Source organism: Belonocnema kinseyi, chromosome 1 (genome assembly GCF_010883055.1).
Source record: "Belonocnema kinseyi isolate 2016_QV_RU_SX_M_011 chromosome 1, B_treatae_v1, whole genome shotgun sequence".
NCBI classification, from domain to species: domain Eukaryota; kingdom Metazoa; phylum Arthropoda; class Insecta; order Hymenoptera; family Cynipidae; genus Belonocnema; species Belonocnema kinseyi.
The window spans coordinates 141033895-141049634 of NC_046657.1; the positions used below are offsets into that span (position 1 = coordinate 141033895).

The 15740-nt window shown below is 30.9% G+C and overlaps 1 protein-coding gene across 1 annotated transcript in view; it reads right to left on the minus strand.

Moving 5' to 3' along the window:
• LOC117168333 (protein phosphatase 1L) overlaps nucleotides 1–15401 on the minus strand; it is a 50792-nt gene extending 35391 nt beyond the window's left edge. Inside the window, exons 1-2 of the mRNA XM_033353949.1 lie at nucleotides 15135–15401; nucleotides 14911–15059 (exon numbers count right to left, since the gene is read on the minus strand). Coding sequence (XP_033209840.1) covers nucleotides 14911–14946 — 36 coding nt within the window. The 5' untranslated portion in view covers nucleotides 14947–15059; nucleotides 15135–15401. The remainder of the gene's footprint in view (nucleotides 1–14910; nucleotides 15060–15134) is intronic.
• Nucleotides 15402–15740: the final 339 nt, after the last annotated feature.

Genomic DNA, 15740 nt, shown 5'->3' on the forward strand with positions numbered 1-15740 from the left:
TTTGTATTAAATCATAATAAATAATTAACATGGCCCGTCTTACCGCTGTACGTGTAAAATGTTAATGATTCTACAACTTAAAAAATTCATTCTAATTTGTGGAATTTATTATATTTAATTTGACAGCCTTCTCGAAAACTGCAGTGTTGAACAGTGTCATAACCTCTATATTTCAGTACGGATTCTGTTCACATTTTTATTCAGTTATCTAAATATATGGACGCCTATTTAAAAGACTTATCAAAAATCAAGACTTTTCTGATCAATTCAAACATTAACACCACCCTTTGCTGTCAAATTCATTTCATTACTTCTTTTCTGTCTTTCGAAATCTATTTCTCAATTTTTTGGAGTCTTGACTTTCTCATCTTCTTGGAAGACTTTATTGTATACTTTTAGCAAACTAGAAGAAACTTCTTTAGTCGTGGGCCGAAAAGTCATGTATACGTTGTTGTGCGTCAAAATAATTTCTCTAACTTGCTTTAAATAACTTAATTTTTTCATTTTGACAGCCAGATGGTGGTATAAATTTATTCGGAGAAGAATCACAATAATTTACCATCTTTTGGATCAAATTCGATTAACTGCGAGTTGCCACTTTTAAAGTTTATTTCCTGTTGGTAGCAATGGAGCCCTTTCCAGTTATGGCCCTGCTGAATCCCGAAAAATATTTCAATTTTGAGCCAATCAGAAGTCAGTAGCAAAACCACTAAGTTTAAAACGGAAGATAGAAAAATAAAAATTATTAAACAAAGCCGTTGTTAGGAAAATCTTTTAAGGCGGATAAAATTTGGAGATCCTGTCTCTTTTGTCAGCAATCTTCAAGGAAGCAACATCGACAGATATTCTTAAAGTTTTATTTTATTTTGTGATAAATTCATTCCTGTCCGTTGTTTCCTAAAGTTCAAAATTATCTTGCCGGATTTGGTGAGAGGATTATTCGGTAAATTCATTGGAGGATAAATTCCCTTGAATTATAACCCTTTTACTGGACTTCTCCTTTAATGGTTTATTATTATTATTATTATTGATTTACTGATCTTTCCCATTTCAGTTTGAATTGTTTTCCCAAAAATTATTTGAACCATTCCGATTATTTATTCACTTTCTGAATTTCCTCGTCAAGTATTGTAAATTACATTGCCCTAAGCATTCTTTTGACAATTCCATAATTTTATTTCTTTTTGAATTGTCAATTGAATGATTGCATTTTCATTAATTGTATTCCCACATAATTATTTTGACCACTCCCCTGAGTCTAGTTAATAAAACATTGATTAAATGTAAGTTCATTACTAAGGTAAACCGACCATTACTGGGACAACGTAAAAAGTATGTCCAATACTGAGACAATAATAAATATCGCTGAGTATCTTTTATATTCCAACATATGAGTAAAAATTTTCTAGTATTTTTGAAGTTCTTTTGAATTTATTACCACAATTTATTTTTGTTCTGACAAGTTGTACATTTAGTAAAAAATCATAAAAAATACTCCTCAAAATCTGTGAATACAATGCTGCCAAATTCGCAAGTTTTTGTATTTCAAAACTTTCCACATAACTTTTTACTACCTTGTATTATTGAAATTTCCTACACTAACAGAAAAAGTAATGTTTTTGCATATTTGCATATTAATTTGCATATTAAACCTGGACAAGCTGTTGCTGACTGTCTCATTTCGGACATTTCAACGTGAGTTGCGCAATTGCGCTTCCATTACTGTGATGGTCACTTTTGTCGTGTTTTAAACTAAATTTCCCAGTTTTTTGTAGTGACAAATATTTTTAAAAATTTATAAGATTCACACTTGCCGTTCAATTAATTATTTATTCTAAAAAAAAGTGTTCACAGTAATTATTGAAACCGCCAATGCTAACCTCAAATATTGTCAACTGCTTAGGTAAGTAATTTAATATTAACTCATAAATTTAATTTGAAATCAAATTAATAATTATGAATTAAAATTTAATAATGAATATTATAAATACTCGTGAGATTAATATTATCTATGTACTTTGAAAATAAATTAAGTAAATTAACTTTTCTGTTAAAAATTTATACTTTCGAATTAAAAATATAACTGTTTTGAAGAAAACGCATCTTTTTAAATTGAAAATTCAACAGTTTGGTTGAAATTTGTTTTCTTTCTTGGCTGAAAATCTTTTTTTATTAATTTTTCAACTATTTTATTAAAAATTTGTCTTTTTGGTTCTATAATTTATCTTTTTAATTATGTGAATTTCATTAACAGTTTTATTGAACATTCGTTTTTTTAAATTAATTCAACTACTTTCAATTTGTAATTAACATATTTTTTGGTTGTTAAATATGAACTATTATATTTTTGATCAGAATTAACCTTTTTTGGTGAACCTAATACTTTAATTTTCTAAAAAATTGTTGAATTTTAAAATAAAAAAGACTAATTTTCTAACAAAACAGTTCCACTCGTAACGAAAACAGATAAAATTTCCACCACAAGAGATGATTTGTCAACCAAATAAGATTTTTCATTAAAAAGAGAACAATATTTCAACCTGAAACTTGCATTTTTGCTAAAAAATATGAAATTTATAAGTAAAAAGATCAAATTTGGAAATAAAAAGACGAATTTTCAACAAAATAGTTGAAATATTAATCAAAAAGATTTTGCAGACAATGAAATTGTGAACCAAATTATAAAATTTTTAACCAAAAAAGAATTGAAATGGTTTGAATAATTTTCCAATTTATGTACTAATACTAATTAAGATGAATTCTATATAAAAATTTAAAAACAAAAAGTTAAATTTTTAAGTAAATCGTTCATATTAATCTTATTAATTTTTATCATATTTAATATTAATCTACAATATTAGATGTTAATGCATACTTACTAATTTAAATACAAATTAATTTTATGAGTTAATATTAAATTACTTACCTACGGAATTGGCAAAATTTGAGGTTAGAATTAGAGGTTTCAGTAAACTGCTTTGAAAACCTTTTTTTGAATAAATATTTAATTAAACGTTAAGCGTGGGGATTAGAAACAATATTTTTAATATTAATGAATTTAATTTAATAATATCTTGTTATTTTGTTAAGCAAAATTTTAACATGTTGATATGCATTTTATTAAAAAATAGAGAAAAATAAATTCCTTATGATTGATAACAATCCATTCTTGCTTTTTCATGCACTCTATAATTGTAAGTTATTTGTACCACTTTATTTTGATAAACCCCATTTGGATTTTTTCCTTGACCCAGTATATTGGCTTATTTTGTGTCCCTCTTAAGGATATATCTCAAAATTCTTGTCCCACTAAAGACCGATCTAACTGGCTTCAAAAATATCCATTTATAATAATTTACTGTAAAATTAATCAAGTATTTTCTGTTCTAATCGATCAAATAATGTATGAGTCACTAATATAACTTTTTTTGTACAACAAATTCTAATTCACCATTTTCAAAAATGTGGGTTAGCTTTTCGTAACTCTCCCAGTAATGGTCGGTTTACCTTATAAAGTATTGATTTTTTCCTTGATTTTCCATTTATTATTTTTAACATCCCGATTTTTGTTGATAATTCTGAGAAACAATCCCGGAATACCAAACAAAAGATCCTAGAATTAAATTAATCTATTTTTTTGTTATAGTTGATTAACTAATTTATTGTATACCCTTATCTTTTGTAATTTTGGATAATATATTCTGCTTATTAATTTAATAAATTCAGAAATTATTTTGAAACTTTTGGTGAATGTTCATTTCAATATTTCATATTTTAAATTAAGATAACCTTTAGCTTCAAAACACCCCCTCTACCATTTATTATTTTATCAGGACTGAGCTTAGTCTAATCATTATTCCGCCCTTATTAATGAATTATATTTTATTTTCTAGCAAAATTAACTATTTAGATATTATTGATCTTAATAGATCTGGCGTTTAGCGAAGTTATTTTATTTTGAAGCTTAATTTGCTTAGCCTTTTTGCAAAGCCGGATTTTCTTAACCTCGTTTAAGAACATAGGGACTACAAGCCCGTCTATTGAGAACCTGCATCGACTGATCAAAATTTATACTAGTAACTCTAACCTTTCCAATGAAACGTTCAACCTTTCAGAATTTTCAACCAGTTATTGGGCCCCAGAAACAAGGAAAGATTAGGACACCTTTGGACTCCGGAACATCCTCGATCCTCTGATGAGGACTACCTAGATCTTCGAGCCTCTATCCTTCTCCATCTCGATTGATTTTCTCCCGATCTGCAAATCCCAAACCACCTCCAAGGAAAATTATATCTAGGGAACCTAACGAACCTTCAACAACGATCGACCTTGCCCTCATACCCAACCTAAAAAATTGAAGCCGAAATGGGCAGGAACTACACGCACATCATCAAAGAACCGGACACTTTCTGGGAAGCAAGATTGACAAGTAAACTTAACCCCAAGGCAGTGGAAGAAAAAAAAACGGTCGTCCACTCCAGAATTTTAGCGAGATGTTCTCAATCAAGCTCGTGATCCGCCAGTCTGTAATTGTGTATCTCTCAAATCATCCGACCGCAAATATTGCCTAAAAAAATCGCCTGCCTTCTACTACTCGAGATTATCATGGGCCATAATGAAGAAATTAATGTCATATAAATACATGCTTGTAAATGTATTAAAAATTTTCTATTTCGAATAAATAAGTTATCAAGTTTATAAAATGTAAAACTCCTTTATAAATTTAAAACAAAATTGACAATTTTATAAAACTTATTATAAGACGAATATGTCTGAAAATCTTTGTGTTATTTACGCAGTTCGCAGCAATGTATAAATGTATTAGCAGCAAAAAGAGAAATGGAAAAAGAAGTGATATAATTGACAAGTGAAGCTCATAATTTACAAGCAGAGAAATGACATGGATCATTAAAGAAAAACGAAGAATATAGTAAACCGAAACCTAACGTGGTCATTTTATCTGTAGATTTGCAGCAAATAATGTTCCAACCTCTGTCAACACACGCAAATACTTTTTATCAAAGGCAGTTCTCTTTTTACAACTTTGCGGTTCATAATCCTGCTACAAAATACGCACAAATGGTTTTGTAGCACGAGGCAATTGCGAAAAGAGGCTCCACTGATATATCATCTAGTATTTTGTAGTATGCCAAGAAAAAGTTTCAAGTACTTCAATTAAAAACAAGAAATTAACTTGATTATCTGGTCTATCTGACCATGACTTTCATCTTATTAAGTAAATACTAAGAATGAAAACTGCTCAATGTCCATTACAACTAACAAAACTGAACGGTAATGATTGACCTTCAAATCCTTTTGAAGTAACTGTAATGGGACAAAAGGCTTTTATGGACATCTATGTGTTTGCGAACAGCATGAAAAAAGGATCAAGAGGATGTTGCATGAAATGAGATAAAAAGATATTTTGATTTTTTTTTTTTCTTAATAAAATTTGAATATGGCGCCGGCTCGCGGAATTTTTCGCCAAACGCAGATTGGCTACATTTGTTTAGCGTCATTCTTCGCGAGAAAATTCAAACTAACTCAAAACATCCTCCCTAGAATCAGATCGATGCACAAAACACTTCTTAACTAATAATCTACATTATTTAGAGAATTCGTTTATTTCCAAATCCATTCTTTGTTTATATCATTGATTTCGCTTGATTCGGATTTTATTTTCAATTTCTCGTTTTTAGGCATTTATAGGTTTATACAATCAGCTGGATCAGCTGTCAATTAGAAAACCGCGCCGACCGCGAAACCTGATTGGTCAAAATGTTGAAAAGTATCATGGCGGCTAAGGTCGAGTTAAGCTTGAGTTCGCGTGAGCATAATTCGAAAGATTATCTAATTTCATTCGACACGTGTCACGGCTTTTTTTTAAGTGGAGACCAGTTTTAAAAATATTAATTTTTGAAAATTGTGACAACTTCACTGATTCACCAGTATTAATCACGAGGCACGTGTCTCACCCAAACGGCAAACAATAGGCCGAATTGCATTTTTCTGGTTTAAAATCTAATATAACGAGAAAGAATAGAGATATCTAAACAAATTTTTTTAAAATGAAGTTCATGTTTCGTGGATTAAAGGGAAATATGTAAGAATGCCTACATTGTTTTTTGTAGGAGTTGATGTAAGGGGTGAAGTTGAGCATGTTTAAAAAATCGATGACCTTTTGCTAAATCCCAAAGGGAAAACATGATATCGATACAGTTCTCTGATGAGGACTACCTAGATCTTCGAGCCTCTATCCTTCTCCATCTCGATTGGTTTTCTCCCGATCTGCAAATCCCAAACCACCTTCAAGGAAAATTATATCTAGGGAACCTAACGAACCTTCAACAACGATTGACCTTGCCCTCATACCCAACCTAAAAAATTGAAAGAATAGAGATAACTAAACAAATTTTTTTAAAATGAAGTTCATGTTTCGTGGATTAAAGGGAAATATGTAAGAATGCCTACATTGTTTTTTGTAGGAGTTGATGTAAGGGGTGAAGTTGAGCATGTTTAAAAATCGATGACCTTTTGCTATTCTTTTTGCTAAATCCCAAAGGGAAAACATGATATCGATACAGTTTTTTTTAAATTGTAGTAAATGTAATTCAGGTCAAGGAAAAAATTACTAGGATACCGTCAACCCTTAAATTAGGGATTCAAATAAGGGGTAAGTAGCTAAAAATCCGAAAATTTGCTGAAAAACATTGTAAATGGTTTTCTTGGTTGGTAAAAACAATTCTAATAACCATTTCTTCAAAATCTTCAACTGTACGGATGGTTTCTCGCTATCAATCTTCTTTATAAGGGTGGAAATGGACAACGAGCATCTGAAAAAGCAAAATATCGCAGAATAGAATTGCAAATGGTTCCTCGTCCCCCCCTACTCTAGGGTATATTCGAAGAAGGCGTTTTTAAGAACTGATTATTATAAAAATGTTATTTAGAAAATAATTGTTTATAACTTGTAGTTTTCTATTACTAATCAAGCAATGTTTATTAAACTTTTATAATGATAATTTTATTTTGACAAAACATAAACGTTCAATAGACTTTCAGGTGGACCCACTGCGGACATTTTCAACGTCTTTACAACGTTATAACAACGTTGTTACATCGTTAAAACAACCTTCATTTCCAATGTTACCATTTTTTTTAATGAATACATTTTTTAATTTGATACAATTTTGATAGAGAGACCTAATTATATTATTATTTTAATAAATTATTGATACAATATTGGTACGATATTGTACCAATAATTTATTTAAATAATAATATAATAAGAGACAACTCCAAGTACTTTTTTTATTGTGATTTATTCAAAAAAGTATGGATATTATAATATTGTGTTATAAGGGCATGTGATATTTAGAAAATTATCGATTTAACCAGTTTTAGGTTCCCCCGGCTTTTTTCTAGAAAAATAAATATCTTGTCTTACAAATTTGGAAAATGATAGCGAACATGCTAACGGACGTTACTGAACACTTTTTTGTGGGTTAATTCCAAAAAATTTTGATTTTGCTAAAAAAGTGTGTGTATATTTCTAGGTTATGTGTTAAATACTCTCCTGTAATTATTCTAGAGTGCTTAACGACAGCATCAATACGAGAGACAACTACTATCGGAATGACAGGGAGCTGAAAAATGATCCTAACCTCAAAGTAATGCACATGCATACAATTTTTTTTTATTTTTAATGAATTAATAATTAAATTTGTATTATCACTCAAAAAGAGTCCAGGGATGTCCATTATGATATTTTATAGCATCTCTGAATTCATGCTGTCCATTCCCCCCCCCCCCCCCCCCCCCTAGAAAGGAGAATAATAGCGAGAAACCATCCATACAGTTGAGGATTTTGAAGAGATGGTTATTAGAATCGTTTTTACCACCCACGAAAACCTTTTACAATGTTTTTCAGCAAATTTTCTGATTTTTAGCCACTTACCCCTTATTTGAACTCCTAATTTAAGAGTTGACGGTATCCTAATAATTTTTTCCCTAATCTGCATTATATTTACTATAATTTAAAAAAATTTGTATCCATATCATGATTTCCCTTTGAGATTCAGCAAAAAGAAAAGCAAAAGGTGATCGATTTTTTAAACATGTTCAACTTCATCCCCTTACTTCAACACCTACAATAAGCAATGTAGGCATTCTTACATATTTTCCTTTAATCCGCGTAACATGAATTTTATGTAATTTTTTTTTTTTTGAGTTATCTCTATTCTTTCTCTTTATATTAGATTTTAAACCAGAAAAATGCAATTTGATCTATAGTGTGGCGATGGCTTCGTGGTAGCAGCGTGTTCGCTTGCGACTCCCGCTGTTATCGATATTTTCTTAGCCAGTCAGGTCGCGGATTAGTAAGACACAAATTTTGGCGCATATCCTTAAGTGGGACACCAAAGAAACCAATACTGGGACAAGGAAAATCCAATGGGGTTTATCAAAATAAAATGGCACAATTTACTTATAATTTATTACAGAATACATTCAAAAGCAAGAATAGATTGTGATTCCCGTTTAATTGATTATTTATTCTAAAAAAGTTGATCAAAGTAGTTTATTGAAACCTCTAATTCTAACCTCAATTTTTGCCAACTGTTTATAGGTAAGTAATTTAATAATAACTCATCATTTTAATTTTTTAAATAAAATTAGTAAGTATGCATTAAAATTTATTATTATAGATTAATATTATCGATTTACTTGCAAATTAAACTGTTTAGTAGTCAATTTTGAATTAGCATTCATCTTGATTCAAGTTAATACATAAATTTAAAAAAGTATTGAAACAATTAAAAATATTTTTTGTTTACAAATTTTATTTGGTTGAAAATCTTATTGGGTGAAAAATCAGTTTTGATTATAATTTCAACTATTTTGCAGAAAATTCCTCTTTTTGGTTGGAAAATTTATCATTTTAATTATAAATTGCATTTTTTTAAAATAAAAATTAAATTCTTTTGCTAAAAATGATATTATTATAGTAGAAAATTAAACAATTTGGTTTAAATATTTTTCTTGTTTTAATAGAAAGTCTTATTTGGTTAAAGAATCATGCCGTGTTTCATTTAGAATTAAAACATTTTTGGTTTAAAATTTCAACTATTATATTTTTCGATAAGAATTAATCTTTTTTGGCAGAAAATTAGTCTTTTTAATTTTAAAATTTAATAATTTGTTAACAAATTGAAGTATTAGGTTAACTAAAAAAGTTAAATTATGATAAAAAAATATAATACCCGTGTGGAAAAAGCCCCGCTGACACACCTCAGGATGAGGGCCAGCGGCGGGGGCCCGCATGGATATTCCACGCGTAGAAATTCTATAAGGGCCCCGTCGAGGGCCTAACACAGTTTCCCTCACGGATAAACGATTCAAATTTCAAAGTTTAAAGGGTGAATATTTTTTCAACACCACAAATTTTAAGGTTTCATGAATTCAGACTCACAAGCAATGTATTTTTGTCAAAAATTGGATGAGACTTTTTTGAAATTCGAAATCGCACAATTTGGATTTTCCAAAGGGGCCCCCGCAGAGGTCCAGCTCGGTTGCCCTCACGGATCAACGATTCAAATTTTAAAGTCCAAAGGACGTATATTTTTTTGACACCAGAAATTTTAAGGTTTCATGAGTTCAGACTTGCAAACAATGAATTTCTGTCAAAAACTGAATGGCTCTTTTCTGAAATTCGAACTATCACCATATGGATGTTCCATCAGGGTCCCCGGCGAGGACCCTGCTCGCTTGCCCTCGCGGATCAACGATTCAAATTTCTAAGTTCAAAGGACGTATATTTTTTTGACACTACTAATTTTAAGGTTTCATGAGTTCAGACTTACAAAAAAAGATTTTCTGTCAAAAATTGAATGACACTTTTATGAAATTCGAACCCTCACAATATGTATGATCCATAGGGGTCTCCGCAGAGGAACCAGCTCGGTTGGCCTCATGGATCAACGACTCAAATTTCAGAGGGTGAATATTTTTTTGACGCCACAAATTTTATGGTTTTATGAGTTCAGACTGGCAAACAGCGAATTTCTGACAAAAATTCAATTACACTTCTTTGAAATTCGAACTCTGTCAATATGGATGTTCCATGGAGGCCCCCGTTGGGAGCCAGGTCGATTGCCCTCGCGGATCAACGATTCAAATTTAAAAGTTCAAAGGACGTATATTTTTTTGACACTACTAATCATAAGTATGCATGAGTTCAGACTTACAAATAAATATTTTCTGTCAAAAATTGAATAACACTTTTATGAAATTCGAACCCTCACAATATGTATGATCCATAGGGGTCCCCGCAGGGGAACCAGCTCGGTTAGTCTCACGGATCAACGATTCAAATTTCAAAGTCCAAAGGGTGAAAATTTTTTTGACGCCACAAATTTTATGTTTTCATGAGTTCAGACTTCCAAACAGCGAATTTCTGATAAAAATTCGATTACACTTTTTTGAAATTCGAACTCTGACAATATGGATGTTCCATGGAGGCCCCCGCTGGGAGCCAGCTCAATTAATATCTGCAGACAAAATAATCGCAATCAATTAATATTTATTTTTTATATAACTTTTTTGAAAATATGGTAAGAGTACTAGGTACGGTACTATTTAGCACTGACGCAGTACTGCCGCCCATGGTGAATTTCCTATTGGAATAGTACTGTACTAGTAGCGATATCCAGTGCTGGCCCAACACTGACTGCCCAGTACAAAATAGTGTTATGATCCCAGAGATATGCCAATATAAGTGCCAGCACTGTCAAAAAAAAACAAAAAAAACAAAGAGGGCTTTCATGGTGGCAACCATGGAGGATCCATGAGGGCAGCCCATGTTGGACCCCTATGGATTAGCATGTCGTTTCTATAAGAAACATGTCTCGATTGCCCCCATAGATTCCACAAGGCATGAGGGCAATCCATGTGGACCTTGACGGGGGCCCCCTCCATTTTTCCACACGGGTAGTTGATATTTCAATTAAATAAGACTTTAATTACATATTGAAAGCAGTTGGATTAATTAAAAACAAAACGAATTTCCAATCAAACTGCTGAAGCCTCAACCTAAACAGATTAATATTCAACCACAGTTGCATTTTTGTTCAAGAAAGATGAAATTTATAATTAAAGAGATACGTTTTTGAACCAAAAACACAAATTTTCAAGAAAATAGTTCAAATGTTAATAAAAAAACATTTTTTTCGGTCAAGAAGTAAAAAAAAATTTAACCAAACTGCTGAATTTTCAACTAAAAAAGATGATTTTTTTTCAAAACAGTTATATTTTTAATTTGAAAATATAAATTTTCAACAGAAAAGTTAATTTACTTAATTTATCTTAAAAAGTAAATCGATAATATTAATCTTATTAATATTTCATATAAATCTATAATATTAAATTTTAATGCATACTTACTAGTTTTTATTGACCTATTTATCCCTACTGAAAATTCCTATATAGGAACCTACATCGGATCCTATATAGGATCCTACATAGGAACCTATGTGTTTCACCTATAGGTGCCACCTATAGGAAATGGCATAGGAGCCTATAAAGGATCCTATATAGGTTCCTGTATATGATCCTATATAGGATCCTGTGTATGTTTCTGCATGGGACCATATTCAGATGCGCAGTACTATTTTATAGCACTTACGGCTGCGTAGAAGTTTTTTTGGTCCTCCAGGAACATCTAGAGACATACGTACCATTAGGTACCATTAGGTATCATTAGTTAGGTACCATCAGTTAGGCACTATTAGGTACCTTATTAGTGAGTGTCCTATACAGGCACCTACATAGGATCCTATGTCCTTTCCTATAGGTGGCACCTATAGGTGAAGCATATAGCATCCTATGTAGGGATACACCTAAACAGTTGGAAAACTTTCAGGTTAGAATTGGAGGTTTCAATAACTAATTTGAACAACTTTTTCAGAATAAATAATCAATTGAACGGCAAATGCGGATCTTATAAACAAGTTTTTTAATATATCACTAACACAAAACTGCAAAATTTAATTAAAAACACGGCGAAAGTGACCGTCTCAGCAATGGAAACCTAATTTCGCAATTCACTTTCAAATGTCGGAAACTGAGTCAGCAACAGCTCTTCCAGTTTAGGCAACTTCACCAAAAATGTGTCCGAATGCGGGACATTAAAATATTCATAAGTTATTGAATAAAATCGCTAATAAAGTTATGAATTTTATTCTTAAACGTATTAAAAATTTGCAATAACATTACTTTTTTTTAGTGTAGGAAATTTCAATAATACAATACTGTAAAAGTTATGCGGAAAGTTTTAAAATACAAAAAATGGCGAATTTTGTAGCAGTTCATTCACACATTTTGAGGAATATTTTTGATTATTTTTTACTAAATGTATAATGTATTTATGTTGGAATATAAAAGATACTCAACGATATTTATTATTTTCCCAGTATTGGACATGCTTTTTACGCTGTCCCAGTAATAGTCGGTTTACCTTATGCTGTTTCATTTTGTTCAATTTGATTGCCATGAAGGTTTGTACAAAATAAATAATCCGGATAAATTTCGGGTGCTGAGAATATAGTAAAACAAAAAATAACATTATCAAAAATGTTAGATAACCCTTCATTAAATTCGTCAGCATGTCATGTCGCCTCAACGGTAAAGTTGAATATGGGCTTATTTTATTATTTATTTTATTTATTATTATGGGAATACTTTCGTACGAAAATACGTCATCACTAAACCACCACTAATTACATAAGTACAATAAGCGCTCAAGCGACGAAATCAAATCCAAAGTAACTTACTGCTTGTAAAATATTAGGAAATTTTACAAATTGAAAAATTGAAATGGTCCCTTGTGTTATGTTCTTCTTTTTTTCTCGTTATGAATTATTTTTAGATTTTTTCATTAAATCCTGAAGTCAGGGTTATGCAACCAACACGCGTGTATTTTTTTCTGCTCATTTAGTACCTAATGTCTAAATGCTGATCCACTTCGTTTTGTCGAACAAAAATTCGTTTATTAAGAAAAAATTATTTCCGTCCAAACCGAGTGATTTTTTATACACTAAACGATTAAGCTAAGAAGTGTGTTTCCTAATAGTAAACGTAAGCGATTTTCATTTTCTGTTGTGAAAAATCACGCGCGATTATAAAAATGAATTTTTTATCAATTTGCACAAATTTGGTATAAACCTAATTTGGTTTGTAGAAAAAAAACCATCCAAACTTTCCTCAAGAGGTGTCATTATTTTTTAATGAAAGAAAACCTTTTTTTTTGCTTTCCAATTTCCGATTAGGGATCATTCACAAATTACGTGACGTCTTTTTCTTTTGTTTAAATAAAGGTGAGAATATAATTTACGAAAAGTGAACAGTGACACAGCGATATGGAAAAAAGAAAAACGCGTCACGCAATTAGTGAATGATCCCTTACAGAGTCAAAGATAAGGTAAAACAGGGTGTCCAGCGATTCTCAGGAACAAAATTCAATGCCTTTTCCAGATCAAGAAATCAAGTTTTTCTAAGTTTCCATTTTTCAAATAAAATAATCAAATAACCATTTGTTACATTTGTAAAAAAAGCCATTTTCTTTTTTTATATTCTTTATGAAATTTTTATGAAATCTATAAAATATTGGTGAATGCTTTCTTTCATCTTTATTTGTAAAATCTGTCTTTTCGCTTTAAATCCCTGAAATCGTTTAATGTGTTTAAAATATAATTAAAAATCTGATTTACTGTATTTTTTTGAAATCATTGGAATTATTGTATTCTTTTAAAATTTTTATGAAATCTTGGAAATATTTGTGAAATCTTTCGTATTCATTTGTAATCATTGAAATACTTTTAATCTGTGTCAAATCTTTTGAAATTTGGATTAATCCTTTTTACAATCTTTGAAATATTTTGAAACCTTTTGAAATCATTAGTAATGATTTTTGTAATCTGGTGTCAACTGAAAAATCGAGTGGTGAAACCCTTGAAAAACCCGTTACTGAATTAATATCGACATTTACAACTTAGAATTTTTATAATTTGTAAGTTGAATATCACAAAAAATGCACACTTTAACGTTCTGTATTAGCAATGAAATAAAAACCTAACAGAATTATTCACAATATTAAAGCATGTGCATTGCAATGTATAAAATAATTGGTAGGCTACACAAAAATTCCCAGAAATCGCTTTATTTATTCTGTAATGAGTAAAATATAAATTATATATTGATAAATAAGGAACATTTCAGTGGTAAGATTTCTTGAAGGTTCTCGTGAAAAATTAAAAGAGATTTCCAGGTTCCTACCTTAATTATTTCTTACAATTTGGAACTAAAATTTAAACATTAAAATTTAATTCCAAGATAATTTCTGTTCAAATGTCATTACATAAATTACACACACAATAAATTAGAAAACATAAAGTGATGTAAGAGTGTTGGCCAAATGTGTTAAATAATATAAAAAGAACTTTGTAGTTATCTGCTAAGGTCAATAGAGAGATAACCAAAAATACCTTTTTATTAAATTAGAAAATCTTTGCTATCATATACAGAATAGTGACAGGTACAGAACGCTTATTTTTTAATGATGCTAAAATTAACATAAGCGACGATAAGTATCCGCTTTTAGGTTATGTTAGGACTTAAAAAATCAAGTCTCTGATGAATTATCTCATGATCACTGAATAACATATGCAAGGTATAAAAAACATGGCCCATAAAAACAAATCCTAATAAAAATAGACGAAACAGGGGTACACTTGATCTAAAAATAACCAAAAGATGAGCTATTGGTCGACTGTCATTTGCCATTCCACATTCCCACCCTTCCATTAACTGTCATAAGGCTGATCAAAACAAGAAACAAAATCAGAAAAGCGTGTTCACCTGATATAGAATTCTGTCCTCCAACTCGTCGTCCATAGTATTTTCGGATAATTTTGGTTAGACCTCCTTCACTCCAGGATTAGCCTAATGCCCAACAGGTAAAATTTGGTCGAGCGCCCTTAAATAACTCCAGATTGAAACAACTGGAACTGATTAAAATCGCAATACGTATCAAATTTCGAACTTCACAACTTCACGATTTTTCATCCTTGTCTTTATCTCACATTGTTGATTTTATCCAGCGAAAGGAAAAGTTCGATGGCACGAGAACATTTTTCAAAATCCGGTCATTTGTAACTGTTTGTCGCGTTCCACAGGCCACATTCCCTATTCAATATCCAGAGATCTCAATACATAATATATAGATAATAACGATATAATTGAATCAAAAACATCGGAGCCTGGATGAGCTCGGAGCAGAATAACTACAGTGCTGCCCGTCTTCTGCTACTAAAACCTGCCGTTTTATGTTTATATCGTGAAGATGCCAATGGGATTTATTATTATTTAATTCTATTTCGGATTTTCATAAATAAAAAACAAATCCCATCAATAATATCATCATATAATATAAAAATAAAAAAAATGTAATAGACTGGACTGTGATGTAATTCACGTAATGCAACTTTCTATGGGGAGTCAAAGACATTATAAACGTAGATACGGTGCGGGCTTAGTTTCCCGCGATAAATGTAGACGGCGCGTCCAGTGAAAATTTGTAACACGCAGAGCCGAATTTGGCGCGGAATTATCCCGAATTTAAAAGTTCAAAAATTTTAACGTTGATTTATTAAATTAGATCCTGTTCAGCTCCGTTGGCTCGTTACCGC